Consider the following 15,738-nt stretch of genomic DNA (forward strand, 5'->3'; position numbering starts at 1 on the left):
GTTTCGGGTCATTCAAATAGGTGGCTCCCAATGGGGCCCAGGGGGTGCGCCGGAGTTTGAACTCCACCTCCTCAAGCGATTAGAAGACAATCCATCACTCCTCTCATACGTCCGCAAAGTAATCATCGATCCTGCATACGTGATTGATGAGGACGGTGAGGAGGTGGAGAGGCGAATTCTAGAAAAGACCCTGCATCTGCTTCCCCGCATGATATATCTGACGGACCTCTGGTTCGTTGTGTTATCTTCTTGTCACTCCTTTTCTAATGCCAAAACAATTATGTAGCTTTCATATTGTACCTGACATTGAGCGGAACAACACACTTGAAGAAGGACAAATCCTCTCATCCCTTCGGAGACTTTCTATCGACAGTGTTCAAACCGATGAATCGTGGCGTCATGGTATCCCATGGGATAGCCTTAAAGAATTACAGTTCACATACTTTTCTGATATCCTCCTTGACGTGGTTGATCAAATGCACTCCCTTCGTTCCATCAAGCTAACGGGTCAAGTTCCCCCTTGGCAAATCATGAGTGAAGACCATTTGGGAGCCAAACGCCGCATTGCTGAGTTCCTTCGCGAGGTCCCTTCTGCCCTGGAAGAGCTCGACCTTGAGGAACTTACTGGAGATATCCCTGTCTCTATCTTTGCCCGGTTTGGCCGCTCGCTCAAAAGGCTCAGGCTCTACAACCGCGGAAATGATGGGAAGGTGGGCTCGCGATCAGTTCTTTCCCCAGAGCAGCTCGATGAGATTTGTACGGGCTGTCCACACCTGGAAGAGCTCCTGATTGACATCAATCGCGATGGTGATTGGGTATGTACGAGGAACATTCATTCTTCGGTTGTTGAACGATTGAAATGGTCAAATTTAAAATTCAGCCACACGAGATCTTAGACAAGGTAGCTCAATTTCCTCGAATAAAAACGGTTGCTCTATGCCTCGAGGTTGGGCCCAGTGCATACAAATGTGTCAAGCCTTACCTTAGCCATTACACCAGCATCCAGCTCTACAAATACATAGCCTCGCAACGGACATTCGGTCCTCTGGCTGAACTCCTCGTCACGGTGGATCCCCATGGCTACCGCGCTTATCCAGGTTTCTTCCCCTTCAAGCCAGGACAATACATGAGGACGTACAAAGTCGTGCCATGTCGGCGACTCAAGGATGCTCATGCAAGGGGTCTACTTGATGTGCGCTCGTCAGGGATTGAGGGCTGTCACGATGATAAAGGCACCGAGGCCTTCTATGGACCTGTAGGTGGGAATACGGAAGATGACAACGTGATTGCGGCACTTCATGAAGATCGTTGCGAACGGCTTAGTGCAATGTGGCGTTCGAATCGTGTCATCTAGTGGTGAGGCTCCAATATGATGTAAAAATTCGAAATATTGGCTTTAACATACGTACGCCGTGACGACTCATGTTGTTGAGCTTGCTGGTATTCTTGTTACCAAGCTTGTGCTTCGCTTGCTAACAAGCAGAATTGTTTGGTTTTACATATTTCCTGAGTTTGCGTGCAACAGAACTGAGGTGAGAAAGTCACTCCCCCTTCTCTTGTCAAAGTGTTGTTCGTTAGCTCCTGTAACCTAGCGTAACATGCTAGGTAAATATAGTTCATGGTGTCCAACTTGTCCAACTTGTAGGACCCAGGATGCCTCAGGTTGTGATGTATAGGCCCTGAATTAACGGGGTTGAATTCGGCTGACCTGAGCTGTATAGCTACACATCGTATAGTCAATTCAACAACCATCCCCCTCTGTATTGTTTCTTGTCTGGACGGAATGACCTCGCGGTCTACTCTGGAATCCTGCCTACTGGCGTGGCGGCAGCCTTAAATATCTTCGTATCTGAAGAGGCGCATGATGAATGATTAAACCTGCAACAAACACGTTCTAGATCGATTACTACGTCATGATTTTTGAAGCGTAGCAGCCGCATTGTTGATAAGCCCCCAAAGAGCAAACCTTACAACTCGACCTGTGAGGATCCGTAGAGCTGATTTCGGGCCTTGCAATAGCCAGAGTGAATCCAAACACGAAAATATACGCACCGCTCGAAAGAAACCCGAATTGATAAATGGCCGATAGCCCAGGAGGACGGCGCCCGTCACGACGACGCACGGCACAAAGCCACCGGTTGTACCACACGAGCTGCTCGGATCAGGGAGCAGCAAGGAAGATAATGAAATAGGAGCTATCGCGCGTAACTCAGTCGCGTAATGGAGAACTAGTATTAAGATATTTTTACCTATCGCGCGTAACTATAACATGAAAATACAATGAGTTATGCGCAAACACAGATAGGAAAGAAATGGTATCACCTCAGTCTCGTAATGGAGAACTGAGGGAGGGAGAAAAATTACGGCGTCCAGCGTAACTTATACGACTGGAGCCAATATCGCTTAAAGCGATTGCCAGTGACAACTGGCGATATAAGACAAAGAAAATTGGGAGCGCGTGGTATCGCGACTCTGAAACAAAAGGTATAGTCGTTGTTAGTCACGACGATATTAAGTTAAAATAAAGACTCCCCAATCCACGCTGCAGCTCGGCTGTTGTCGATGAGCGTTGATATTCCAACAGAAGAAACCAGCCCATCCTTCCGCTCTCACAACAACTGGGTGCCTCCTCAGTTTCGATTCAAGTCACTAACGGACAGATAATGAGGGTGTACTACAGAGGCAAAGGAAAACAATCGGGGAAAGTGTATAAGACATGGAGATCGATTTCCAAGGGTAGAGTCACCATAAGCTTGCGCTTGCGGCGCGATTTCAAACCACGCCAAGAGAATTTTTGATCCGGTGCCAAGAAAAACCAAAAAGGAATACAATTGTGGCCACACACACTCCCTGAGCTCCGCTCCTGGCCTGATCCGTAATGAGTGCCTTTCTCAAGATTACATCCTCGATCCCATAATTCGGCATTGTATTGTTGACTCGCTGCAGCCAGCTGCACGTCCCGCCCTTATATATATGTGAGTAGCGCAAGCATCAATCTACATGGTTGTTAAAGTCGCTGTCGTTTGTGACTGAGAAGGAATGGACGAATGAAAAATGCACTCGGTCTTCGCATTGTTCACCTCCGTCAGGCTAGAAAAGTCATCATCACCAGTGAGTCTCCCAGAAAAGGATAACCTGCAGAACGGAGAATTAGTAACCCAACCTAACCCTATTCACCCACAAAAAATTGAACATTACCATCCCACGTATACGCCCTTACCTATTTACTCCAGAAAGGAGGCCTCCCACGGCTCCCCTGATCCATTACTACCCACTTCGCCCCATCATTCACTCCGCCCCCACCGACATCGCCCGAGCTTCAACCTCAGGAACTCACGACCTCTGCACCAATGCAAGAGACTTCCCCCCCATTCGATTCCGAAAAGTGCCATTTTCGATCCCTGCTCTGGCAAAATATAGATTCTACGTGTTCGGAGCGCCAACTGCCCACGTGGAACATACTGGTATGAAGGAGGACGATCATTACATGCAATGACGGGAGAAAGTGTAAAAGAAATAAAGAAACATACCGAATGTCCTTGAAAGTACCCGCACAAAAAGCAAACCTTGTCTTCATAATCATCTGAATGAATTGGAACTAGACTTCGGGATGATGGCGTGCGCAAAGGTAATGACAAGGGAAAACCAGACAACTACGGAGGGCGGCACAGAAATGCTTCAACGATATGACCGGGCACGAGGAAAGCGGCGCCCCCCCAAGAATGCGAGGGTTGGGGGCAACAGGTGGGTGGAATGAGACCGGTGTCTCCGAAGCAGAGGCTGAAGCCAAGACACAGGAATGCGCCGAGTCGAGTCTGACGCAGTCAAGCCCGCCACTCCTGATGGCGTCACAACCAATCAGTCTCACACACTTCGGACTTTCAGCTCCCTTCGAACGTTCGAAAGGAATATGTATTGTTTGTCAAGATAATAGCCTCGAATCGAAGCTTGTTACGTATTGGGACCGAAGAGTTGAACTAGCTAGCTTCACTAGTTCTCCACTTCCACACCCCCCTCATGATACACCGGACAATGTGGACCTGTCGATTGGGTCTTTTGGTTGCATCAACATTCATCACCCATCAAGCTTCGACGTCGTCGCTTACCATGGTATGCAGAAACATGGACCAGTATATCGGTGATGGGCGATGGGAAGGAAAATGTGCCAGATAAAGAAATGAGTATCCTTCATATTTAACCATTGAGATTATAAGTTGCAACTGCGATCTGTTGTGGGTGTAGCGGCTGTAACTACTTATTCATAGTGTCCAATAAAAAACAATTGAGATTGGATTTGTCAGCGTTCTCCATGAGTAGGTAGCAAAGAAACGCAATGACAGGATGAACCACGGGACTTGGGTGGCTCAACTGTGGACCATTTGTGCCTCGGAATGACGTCCAAGATTGGAAAGAGCGTTGCGAAGGTTTTTGAGTGAACTGGCCAATTGTGGGGTGTATGCTCCTGGGTTGATTTCAACCAGCTGGCGCCGGAGTTTCACGCTTTCTTCGATGAATGGGAGCGCCTCCGAGTGCTGTCCGAGTTGGGAAAGAGCAAAATACAGATTGTTGAGTGACCGGGCCAAATATGGGGTGTATGATCCTGGGTGAACAGCGACCAGCTGGCGGTAGAGGCTGACGCTTTCTTCGATAAATGGGAGCGCCTCCGGGTGCCGTCCGAGATTGGAAAGAGCATCATATAGATTGTTGAGTGACAGGGCCAAATCTGGGGTGTATGATCCTGGGTGAACAGCAACCAGCTGGCGGTAGAGGCTGACGCTTTCTTCGATAAATGGGAGCGCCTCCGAGTGTCGTCCGAGATTGGAACGGGCATCATATAGATTGTTGAGTGACAGGGCCAAATATGGGGTGTATGATCCTGGGTGAACAGCAACCAGCTGGCGGTAGAGGCTGACACTTTCTTCAATGAATGGGAGCGCCTCCGAGTGCTGTCCGAGTTGGGAAAGAGCAAAATATAGATTGTTGAGTGACCGGGCCAAATCTGGGGTATATGATCCTGGGTGAACAGAAACCAGCTGGCGGTAGAGGCTGACGCTTTCTTCGATAAATGGGAGCGCCTCCGAGTGCCGTCCGAGTTTGGAAAGAGCATCATATAGATTGTTGAGTGACCCAGCCAAATCTGGGGTGTATGATCCTGGGTGAACAGAAACCAGCTGGCGGCAGAGGCTGACGCTTTCCTCAATGGATGGGAGGGCCTCCGAGTGCCGTCCGAGTTTGGAAAGAGCATCATATAGATTGTTGAGTGACCGTGCCAAATCTGGGGTGTATGATCCTGGGTGAACAGCAACCAGCTGGCGGTAGAGGCTGACACTTTCTTCAATGAATGGGAGCGCCTCCGAGTGCTGTCCGAGTTGGGAAAGAGCAAAACATAGATTGTTGAGTGACCGGGCCAAATCTGGGGTATATGATCCTGGGTGAACAGCAACCAGCTGGCGGTAGAGGCTGACGCTTTCTTCGATAAATGGGAGCGCCTCCGAGTGCTGTCCGAGATTGGAACGAGCATCATATAGATTGTTGAGTGACAGGGCCAAATATGGGGTGTATGATCCTGGGTGAACAGCAACCAGCTGGCGCCAGAGGCTGACACTTTCTTCAATGAATGAGAGCGGATCCGAGTGCTGTCCGAGTTGGGAAAGAGCAAAATATAGATTGTTGAGTGACCCAGCCAAATCTGGGGTGTATGATCCTGGGTGAACAGAAACCAGCTGGCGGTAGAGGCTGACGCTTTCTTCAATGAATGGGAGCGCCTCCGAGTGCCGTCCGAGTTTGGAAAGAGCATCATATAGATTGTTGAGTGACCCAGCCAAATCTGGGGTGCATGATCCTGGGTGAACAGAAACCAGCTGGCGGTAGAGGCTGACGCTTTCTTCAATGAATGGGAGGGCCTCCGAGTGCCGTCCGAGTTTGGAAAGAGCATCACATAGATTGTTGAGTGACCGTGCCAAATCTGGGGTGTATGATCCTGGGTGAACAGAAACCAGCTGGTGGTAGAGGCTGACACTTTCTTCAATGAATGGGAGCGCCTCCGAGTGCTGTCCGAGTTGGGAAAGAGCAAAATATAGATTGTCGAGTGACCCAGCCAAATCTGGGGTGTATGATCCCGGGTGAACAGCAGCCAGCTGGTGGTAGAGGCTGACGCTTTCTTCAATGAATGAGAGCGCCTCCGAGTGCCGTCCGAGTTTGGAAAGAGCATCATATAGATTGTTGAGTGACAAGGCCAAATCCGGGGTGTATGATCCTGGGTGAACAGAAACCAGCTGGCGCTGGAGGCTGACACTTTCTTCAATGAATGGGAGGGCCTCCGAGTGCCGTCCGAGATTGGAAAGAGCAGTAAATAGATTGTTGAGTGACAGGGCCAAATCCGGGGTGTATGATTCTGGGTGAACAGAAACCAGCTGGCGCCGGAGGCTGACACTTTCTTCAATGAATGGGAGCGCCTCCGAGTGCCGTCCAAGATTGGAAAGAGCATTAAATAGATTGTTGAGTGACAGGGCCAAATCCGGGGTGTATGAGCCTGGGTGAACAGCAACTAGCTGGCGGCAGAGGTTGACACTTTCTTCAATGAATGGAAGTGCCTCTGAGTGCCGTCCAAGTTTGGAAAGGGCTGAATAAAGAGCCCCAAGTGATCTGGCTAAATCCAGGGAGGACCCCAAGTCCACCGAAAGAAGGTAACGGCAGAGTACAACGGAATCGTTCGCTGCCTCATATGCCTCCTGGAATCTTGCAAAAAAGTTCAAATTCGATGCAAGTTGGACAAGCACACTGGCCAGTGTGTGGACAGCACCTTTTGACCTGTGGCCAACAGCCAACTGAAAGATCTTAGATAGTCTCATTAGCAACATTGATAAACCACACCTTAGCCCACTCAGGGAGTAACGAGATACTAATGTAGCCCTCCATTCTCACGCAGGCCTCCACCCAGCGAGTTGCTTGCTGACTGAGAAACACGCCAACTAACTCATCGAGCTCCTGTGATGGTTCCTGGACTCCACTGAGGTGATGGACAATATAGCGACATGCATAATGAGAGTGCTCAGATGACTCCGAGGGAATGAGTGGCAGCTCATCTTTTTCAGACAAGTTTTCAATCATTCCTAAGCCCTTTACAAAGCGAAGATCCTGGTTCAGGATCTCAGTGCATCGCAGGGCAACTCTGGCATTCTCCGACCCTACATCTACTAGGATGCAACGAGGGCTGATTGATGGGGGATCAATCCGATCGACGATAAAGTCGCGGAAAGATTGGTGTAAGATGCGAACCGGAAGGTGAGAATCCTCAACTCCTGAGAGTAGAGGAGCAAGTTCAGCCAATGAATATCGAACAGAAAACTTGAGGAAAGGTGACAAAATTGCATCCCAGGCTGTGATGGACAGAGGCTGCTGTGCGACAAAAATTGCACCCATCACGATTGGATAGTCATGGGCAAAATCTTCATCTTCCCAATCGCACTTCTTCAGAATGCTTGTATATAAGCGGTCCATCATTCCCTCGGCAGGGACCTTTGATCGTTCGGCACCAGTGTTGAGCAAGCCCTCTAACGTCCTCATGGGATCCTTGTTGGCTGTCTTCATGTAGCGAAAGATCGTGCTGATCCAAACAAACAAGCCACTTGCGCGTTCCAGGATTTCCCGAACTGTTTTATCCTCATCCTGAAGATTACGCCGTAAATCAGGATGCCAATCCTTCAGCTTTTGCAGCTCGAAACGTATATATGTAGCACAGTCCTGCACATTTGTGTCATCCGAAAGGTCAATAGCGAGACGACCAATAGGGAATTGGGGTGAGAGGGAGCGTTTAACAAGATCAGTATGTCTTGATGTGATAAAGAATTTTATGGAAGATGGTAGCCTGGGCACTTCCTTCCGAAGGATATCGGCAAAGGGCACGAACACTTCTTTGTCACACTCATCTAAAGCATCGATGATAACCACCATGGGACGGTCGGGAGGTGGAGGTTTATGAAGGAGAGGCAAGGCCACAAAATTTTCGAATTGCTTTGCAAGTAGGGCCGTTGAGAGGGAAGGGTCGTTTCGAAGAGCAGAGACGATGAAAGTGCGGTAAACCGGGTCATGGTCTGCCAGAGTTCGAGCTATGCTGCTGAACAGAAAATCAGGCCGCGACCGTTCTCCCGCTTTAAAGAAGAAGTGCAGTAACAGTGCAACGTCCCCTTCACTAGCACATCGTTCTGCTATCGTGAGTGCAATCGAAGTCTTTCCGGCACCAGCCACAGCAGTCAATAGCATTAGCCGGTTCTCACACTCTCCAGTGTTGCGGCACCATGACATGATACGCTCCGTGAGATCAATCCTAGTTCCTTCTAGGCACGCCTGAGTGAAATCATCCTGGGCGATATGAGGGTACCGGAGACTATCAAGGATTTTGTCATCCTGTAGACGACGTTCTATGGCCGCTAATTTTGCACCACCTATTAGATTCGCCTTAAGCTGCATCGACCGGAAATGAGGATGGTTATGGAACGTATACATAAGGAAAGCTACCTGAAACGACGCCAATGCTTTGTCAAAGTCTTTCTTTAGGCCATCAATTTTTCCTGGGTCTCTGAGGTAGGACACTACGTTTAGGACAGCCGGTCGTTTCTCTACTTTTTTCAGTCTTCGTTCGATTTCGGACTTAATCTTCTGTAGCGCCCTGAGACTTCATGTGAGCAACGATCCCAAGACCACCAAAAACAAAAACAACTTACCTATCAAGCTCTGTGACACTCTCCACCCACGGTTTTGCCTCTTCCGCTGACGCATCATAAGATTTCATGGCTGAAACCACCTCGGCTACGGTGTCGACCACGTATTTCCCAAAATCCGTCCATTCCTTCTTGTTGTCCTTGAACTTCTACATGGTGCAAACTAGCGTGAACTTTCGTTCATGGCCAGGCAAAAAATTTGCCAACCTTAACCTCGTCGAGGATGGAGAGTGCACCACCAGTCGCCATCTTTAGAGGGGGACACCAATCAGCCGTAGCATTGACGACCTTGAGAATTGGGACCGCGATGTCAACCCCCTCCACGAGGAGATCATCGACCTTTTGCCTGAGAGCTTGAGCATTTTGCCGCACCGACATGGTCGAAGGTGATGGAGGAGAGGAAGCTTTGGGCACGCAACGCACGTGTGAGCCCCTATACACTCAGAGCCACGAGGCCTTCCGTCTGATTATGGAAGGATGAGGAAGAGCATAGCATATTTAATCCAACATCAGCGGTGAATTCTATGAGGTCCGCGCGGTGACATGACTCGGAGTGGGACGGACGATGACATTAAGTCCTGGCTTATCTATTGCGAGAGAAGAGCTGCAACAGGACGAGTATTGACCTGGACGTTTCTGGGGCATCATGACAGCTCGCAGATCGCTTCACACCGGGGCCGGCGGTAAGCGTGGCACGCCCCCACGCAGAGGCTGGAATCCTGCCGGCGTCTCATCACGGTCTTATCACGGAGGCGCAATCAGATTCTATACACGGTTTCTGGATACAAGGAAACAAGGAAGTGACCGTCGGCTGTGCGTCAAAGCCTATCGGAGAGGGAGAGCTTATGGTTTTCCAGCTATCATTATGTAAAAACCGTTCTCTGCAACCTTTTCGCGCCTCGCCGACAAACTCTACAAGGTCCATGACCCCACTGCATGTACTGCGCATCACTCTCAAGCGTCTTGCGGTTATGTAACAACCAGACTCGTACCCAGTCGTTTTCGCTCCGTGGACGCGCGCGTCTGTGTAACAATCCTAATTGCTCAATTCACTTCTTTGTGTCCTCGTCCTTCAGCATTCCCCGATCACTGTCCTCCGCAAAATTGTTAATCAATTGTTGATCCCCAAGATTCGTGCCCGTGTGTCTCCATCGCCTTGCAATCTCGAATTTCCTCCATTCTGCACGCTCAGTTCCTTATAGCCTTCCGGCTGACCTATTAGGTTTGGGGCTGCCTCTGTTTCCGATTTCAATTCTTGTTTGGCGTTAGCAAGCCTTCTCCGTGATTGAAATCATCACACTCCCATCTTCCATAAAATGTTTCTCATCTCTTTAGCAGATTACCAGTCCATTTTACCTTGTGTTTCGCCTTTTGAGCCCTGTGGGCTGTCATCTAATTTTCTTCGCTACCAGCGTTCAACTCCCCTTTTCTGTTGTTCTTGCTCATGACAGCCTCCGTTCTTTGGGCCTCCAGATTCAGAATCTCGATCAATCCGACATCTTTTCCGGCCTCGTGTCTTGTCCTACTTGCAACTCGGCCATGTGCTTCTCCCCACTCAACCATTTTTTCATTGTTATCGAGGTACAACACACGCTTTCCTGAATGCCTGGGGAGGGTGGAGCCACTTACCAGTTGAAGGTAGCCACGCCCCCTCTTTTTCACTCACCTTGCCAGATCCTTTCCACAGTTTTATAACCATTGGGTGGTGGTCTCCTGGCTTCGATCATCGTCCCCTTTGGATTTTGTCTCTCTGGACCTATTTCCTGTGCACTCCCTCGCGCTATCCGGCAACGGCTTGTCCCCGTGGATTTTCTGCATGTCAAGGCTCACTCCAGCGGTTCCGATGATTCATCCATCTAGAACTGGAGGGCAGCCTCCGCAGCCTCCCTAGGTCACTCTCGGTCCTCTTTGGTGCCTTTGGCTCCGATCCCCGCCTTCTTCATGGACACATTCTCCCTTTGGTGTCCACTGGTTAGTTTCATTGAGAACAGTGTGTTGTCTTTTCTGTCTTCGTGGCATGCCGAGAAGACAGCAAAGCACTTATTCTGGAACTCGACCCAGCGAATGCCTTGTTTGATGATTATGCCATGTCCAACATTTCCGTATGAACGCGTATTCGGCGTGTGCGCTATACGTCCGCACCTCCCTAATGTCTGCACTATGGAATAAGTATTTATTTTCTGTGCTCAACCGAAATCTCGAGGAAAATGGACATAAATGTGAGAGAAACAATTCCCGGAAAGCCGAGTGATACGAGGATGAGCTTGAAATATCTATCAAACAGTCACTGCGGCTGTACCATATTTGATCACTAGGATTCCAGTGCGATCAAGGTCGAAATCGCTATCAAGTTTCTTCGCTGCTTTCCTCCCCGCAATTGCATTCCCGATCATACACTCCAGCGCCGCGTTCAACGTAGAAAGGTCGATCTGGTATGCTGGGTCCAAGAGCGTCGAAACGTACTCCACGACCTCAGCAAGGTCTTGCATCTCTAGTTCGCCAAGATCCTTCCCGTGCCAAGCCAAGAGCGGAGATGAGTCGACCACTGGAATTGCTATTCCAGGCACTCCATTCATGATGTGGAACCACATCTTGCACTGATCGGGCCTTCGACCTTGGGACCAAAGGCCTCTGAAAGGTGATATTCCAGCGATGCACACGAGCGCGCGAGACATTGAAGGGGTCTTGGGAGGTTGAAATGTGGGCGACGGATTTACAAAGGAGATGAGGCGTCCGAATATGGATTTGAAAAAGCCGACGAGTTGAAAGGCTAGGATCTGATCAGCAGCGATGATTGGCTCGCGGAGTTGAACGAAGGAAATCTGGCGAGAAGAAACGTGAGATGTGTTCTCTCCGAAGGGGGTGCAGTGAACTATACCTCATTGATTCGTGACACCAAAGGTTGACGATGAGTGGAATACACGTAAGGGCAAAACCAGCCCGGACCCGTGGAAACAATGCCCTCAGCCAGGGTCAACTTGCGGAAAGATGGCATACGAACAGGCTCCAGCGTCGCATGTTTTTCGAACAACTTGTGACGCACGCTGAGTTGGAACTTATGGACTGCCGTCGTCTCGAGTCCCCAGAAACCATCAGTGCTGGGGCTGGTAACATGCCATTCAATGGATGCATTCTGACGGGCTTTTCCATGTGCCTCGCTGGCGTGAGCCTCGAGTGCATCCAAACCAAGATGCACAATCATGTGTTCTCCGTGAGTTGCCAGGAAGCCAGCTGGATTTACATGTGCAATGCCCCCGATTACCCCATCGACTGGGAGCACATCTGAGATACCAGCGGCAAGACCAAGCAATAGGACGTCTCGCCCTCTAACATTCAACGGTTCGATAGGATTATTGTCCCCTTTCCATCCCAAAAAAATATTGTCAGGCGGCGAAGGACGGCGAGCACAGGACTTAGCACACCCCAATGGGAGAAATTCATCGGAAGTTGTACGGTAGCCACCGTCCCTCGGATTGTGGCAGTTACGGCTTTGACGGGAAGCATGTTGCCTCCAAGGCGTTTGAGGACGTTCGATTTCTGCTCCGACATCCTGGGGGAGTGTAAAGGGAGGGATGATTGACGCCATGGTTGCCACCCGATTAAGTACCAGGAAATCAGTATATTTCACAGCCTCACACGATAGGGACCCTGACGTGGTACACATGTCGTCCAGGGGAGATCAGTTCCCGTGGGAGCCAACAAACAAGCGCCCAACACGCTAGATCTTCATAAGATCATGATCGAATGGCGCTTTTGCGTATCTGTGAATACTTGCTCTCATACCGCCCTCATGGTCAGTTTAAGCCGGGAAAAGAGGTGGACAATAAGATATGTGCGCACGTCCCTTACCCAGCATGCTTCTAAACGAAGAATCATAAGGCGGGGCTCTCGTGGCGACACCAATAGTATATTGAGACAGAAGCAAAATCGATCCGCAGGCCCAAGTCATCAAGAAAACAAAGCCTGATTCGTAATGGGAAGGGACAATACATAAATAATCAAAAAAGGCCAACCATTCCTGGTTAAGTTGAAAGCTAGGTTCGAAACAATCCTTTATAGCCGTGAACGGAGTCCCTCAATGGAAATCGAAGGCTTACATAACCCATGATAACCCGTATCTGATAACGCTAGCAGGTTTGTCTCCTGTTTGGCTCTTTTATCACTTCTTCTTGTGTGTTGCTATTGTCTGTGTTACCCGCCTGTCTCCACCTCAGTATATTTTACCCGGATTACTTAGAGGCTTCGGCGGTTATTGGGGCCGTCGCTGGTCGCACACAGCACTTCTGCACCAAACTCCGTCATACACCTCCAATCCTTATCTCCGTTTTTTTGAACCGTTCACTCGCCTTGTAAAATAGAAAAGGGGAGCAAGGAAGGCAACACGAGCCTGAGGATTGTGATAAACGCCGCGACAGACCACCAGAACCTTCGGGAACTGCCGTTTCGCAGATAAAGACTGGACGCCACGATTGATAGCGTTGTACTTTCAGCCTCCCAAGCTCAAAGTCCAGACCCAAGGCTATCGCCAAGCTTCCACTACCTCTGCTGCGATGCACAACTCGGTTAAGCGCACTGGCCCCAGTGCGGTTGCGCTAAACGGAGACATCTACTGTCACATTATAGAGCAGCTCGCCGCATCGCCATTCAATTCTCTTCTGTCTGTTAGTCTTGTCAGCCGTGACTTTTATAGGTTCACTACCGTTATCCGGTTTCGGGTCATTCAAATATGTGGCTGCTAATGGGGCAGGGGAGCGCCGGAGTTTGAACTCCACCTCCTCAAGCGATTAGAAGACAACCCATCACTCCTCTCATACGTCCGAAAAGTAATCATTGATCCTTCCTACGTGATTGGGGAGGACGCTGAGGAGGTGGAGAGGCGAATTCTAGAAAAGACCCTGGATCTGCTTCCCCGCATGATATATCTGACGGACCTTCGGTTCGTTGTGTTATCTTCTTGTCATTCCTTTTCTAATGCCAAAACAATTAGCTGTCATATTGTACCTGGCATGGTGCGCAAACGCACACTTGGGGAAGGACAAATCCTCTCCTCCCTTCGGAGACTTTCTGTCAACAGTATTCACACCGATGAATCGTGGCGCCATGGTATCCCATGGAATAGCCTCATAGAATTACAGTTCACATACTTTTCTGACATCCTCCTTGACGTGGTTGATCAAATGCACTCCCTTCGTTCCATCAAGCTGATGGGTCGAGCTCCCCCTTTGAGTAAAGACCATTTGGGAGTCAAACGCCGCATTGCTGAATTCCTTCGCGAGGTTCCTTCTGCCCTGGAGGAGCTCGACCTTGAGGAACTTACTGGAGATATCCCTGTCTCTATCTTTGCCCGGTTTGGCCGCTCGCTCAAAAGGCTCAGGCTCTACAACCGCGGAAATGTGTGGTCGCGATCAGTTCTTTCCCCAGAGCAGCTCGATGAAATTTGTGCGGGCTGTCCACACCTGGAAGAGCTCCTAATTGACATCAATCGCGATGGAGATTGGGTATGTGCGAGAAACATTCATTCTCCGGTTGTGAACGATTGAAATGGTCAAATTTAAATTCAGCCACACGAGATCTTAGACAAGGTAGCTCAATTTCCTCGAATAAAAACGGTTACTCTATGCCTCGAGGTTGGGCCCAGTGCATACAAATGTGTCAAGCCTTACCTTAGCCATTACACCAGCATCGAGCTCTACAAATACATAGCCTCGCAACGGACATTCGGTCCTCTGGCTGAACTCCTCGTCACGGTGGATCCCCATGGCTACCGCGCTTGTCCAGGTTTCAAGTCAGGACAATACATGAGGACGTACAAAGTCGTGCCATGTCGGCGACTCAAGGATGCTCATGCAAGGGGTCTACTTGATGTGCGCTCGTCAGGGATTAAGGGCTATCAGGATGATGAAGGCACCGAGGCCTTCTATGGACCTGTAGGTGGGAATACGGAAGATGACAACGTGATTGCGGCACTTCATGAAGAACATTGCAAATGGCTTAGCAGAATACAGCTTTCGAATCGCGTCATCTAGTGGTGAGGCTCCAATATGATATGAAGTTCGAAATCTTGGCTTTAACATATGCTGTGACAACTCATGTTGTTGAGCTTGCGGCATTAAACGTCTATTCTTGGTATTCTTGTGCTTCACCTGCTTATAAGCAGAATTGTTTGGTTTTAGATCTTTCCTCAGTTTGCGTACAACAGAACTGAGGAGAGAAAGCCGCTCCCCCTTCTCTTGTCGAAGTGTTCTTTGTTGGAACCTGTAGCCTGGCGTAACATGCTAGGTAAATATAATTATAGTGCATAATGGTGTCCAACTTGTCCAACTTCCAGGAGCCAGGATACCTCGGGTTGTGATGTATAGGCCCTACGCGCCGACCTTGTTAATGGTTTCACTGGCGTACCGTCTCTGTCCGTCTTTTTAGGCATTTATAACCGAATTAATGGGGTTCGACGCCGCTCTTTAGTTTGACCTGAACTATGTACACATCGTGTAGTTGGCTGAATGTTGTTGTGATTGGAACTACTGCATGTCCCCACCGTCCCTAACACTCGACTATTCACCATCAAACATTAGTCAATTCCACAACCACCCCCCCCTGTATTGTTTATTGTACCGGAATGACGGGAATGACCTCGCGGTCTACTTTAGTAGAGGCTGGGATCCTGCCTACAGGCGCAGCGGCAGCCTTAAATATCTTCGTATCTGCACTATGAATGTTTGAACCTGCAACAAACACGTTCTAAATTACTGTACACCTGATGTAGATGGGTACAATATCATCCGCCACCGCTCAACGACAACGTAACCTTGCACGACACCCACCCTGCTCCTTCAACCCCTTCTAGTTCCCCATCAGGACTGTTTAATCAAACGTCCGCTGCCGCTTACTCATACGCTGAAGTATAAACCCTAGCTAATCCATAACTTTACACATGTTATCCACCGTACTTCACGGACTGGCTCCAATTCACCCTCCCCCCCTCCAGTTTCTCATTAGGATTGTTCACTTACACGCTAAG

General features: G+C 49.4%; 5 protein-coding genes across 5 annotated transcripts; 3 read left to right on the plus strand and 2 right to left on the minus strand.

The window, feature by feature from the left end:
* The first annotated feature begins 87 nt into the window (after positions 1 to 87).
* On the plus strand, positions 88 to 1,204 carry EI90DRAFT_2362128 (uncharacterized protein). The gene is made up of 4 exons (XM_039052922.1): positions 88 to 231; positions 287 to 815; positions 897 to 946; positions 1,000 to 1,204. Exons 1-3 carry the CDS (start codon positions 209 to 211, stop codon positions 903 to 905), a joined length of 561 nt encoding a protein of 186 aa, XP_038911309.1. The 5' UTR covers positions 88 to 208; the 3' UTR covers positions 906 to 946; positions 1,000 to 1,204.
* Positions 1,205 to 3,244: 2,040 nt separating this feature from the next.
* On the plus strand, positions 3,245 to 4,167 carry EI90DRAFT_3076047 (uncharacterized protein). The gene is made up of 2 exons (XM_039061620.1): positions 3,245 to 3,461; positions 3,531 to 4,167. The coding sequence occupies exon 2, from the start codon at positions 3,687 to 3,689 to the stop codon at positions 4,140 to 4,142; it is 456 nt and encodes a 151-aa protein (XP_038911310.1). The 5' UTR covers positions 3,245 to 3,461; positions 3,531 to 3,686; the 3' UTR covers positions 4,143 to 4,167.
* A 197-nt stretch (positions 4,168 to 4,364) lies between these two features.
* EI90DRAFT_3130089 (uncharacterized protein) lies at positions 4,365 to 9,098 on the minus strand (the record flags this gene model as incomplete). The annotated part of the gene is made up of 5 exons (XM_039064273.1): positions 4,365 to 6,827; positions 6,874 to 8,463; positions 8,518 to 8,668; positions 8,724 to 8,869; positions 8,928 to 9,098. The coding sequence occupies 5 exons, from the start codon at positions 9,096 to 9,098 to the stop codon at positions 4,365 to 4,367; spliced, it is 4,521 nt and encodes a 1,506-aa protein (XP_038911311.1).
* Positions 9,099 to 10,955: 1,857 nt separating this feature from the next.
* Positions 10,956 to 12,081, minus strand: EI90DRAFT_3076063 (uncharacterized protein). The gene is made up of 2 exons (XM_039061621.1): positions 11,599 to 12,081; positions 10,956 to 11,542 (listed from the first exon to the last, which is right to left on the minus strand). Exons 1-2 carry the CDS (start codon positions 11,920 to 11,922, stop codon positions 10,997 to 10,999), a joined length of 870 nt encoding a protein of 289 aa, XP_038911312.1. The 5' UTR covers positions 11,923 to 12,081; the 3' UTR covers positions 10,956 to 10,996.
* A 995-nt stretch (positions 12,082 to 13,076) lies between these two features.
* EI90DRAFT_3076068 (uncharacterized protein) lies at positions 13,077 to 15,056 on the plus strand. Its single transcript, XM_039061622.1, has 4 exons — positions 13,077 to 13,448; positions 13,473 to 13,656; positions 13,708 to 14,218; positions 14,282 to 15,056. Exons 1-4 carry the CDS (start codon positions 13,271 to 13,273, stop codon positions 14,744 to 14,746), a joined length of 1,338 nt encoding a protein of 445 aa, XP_038911313.1. The 5' UTR covers positions 13,077 to 13,270; the 3' UTR covers positions 14,747 to 15,056.
* The last annotated feature ends 682 nt before the right edge of the window (positions 15,057 to 15,738 follow it).

Source organism: Cantharellus anzutake, assembly GCF_015039405.1.
Source record: "Cantharellus anzutake strain C23 chromosome Unknown EI90scaffold_63, whole genome shotgun sequence".
In the NCBI taxonomy this organism is placed as follows: domain Eukaryota; kingdom Fungi; phylum Basidiomycota; class Agaricomycetes; order Cantharellales; family Hydnaceae; genus Cantharellus; species Cantharellus anzutake.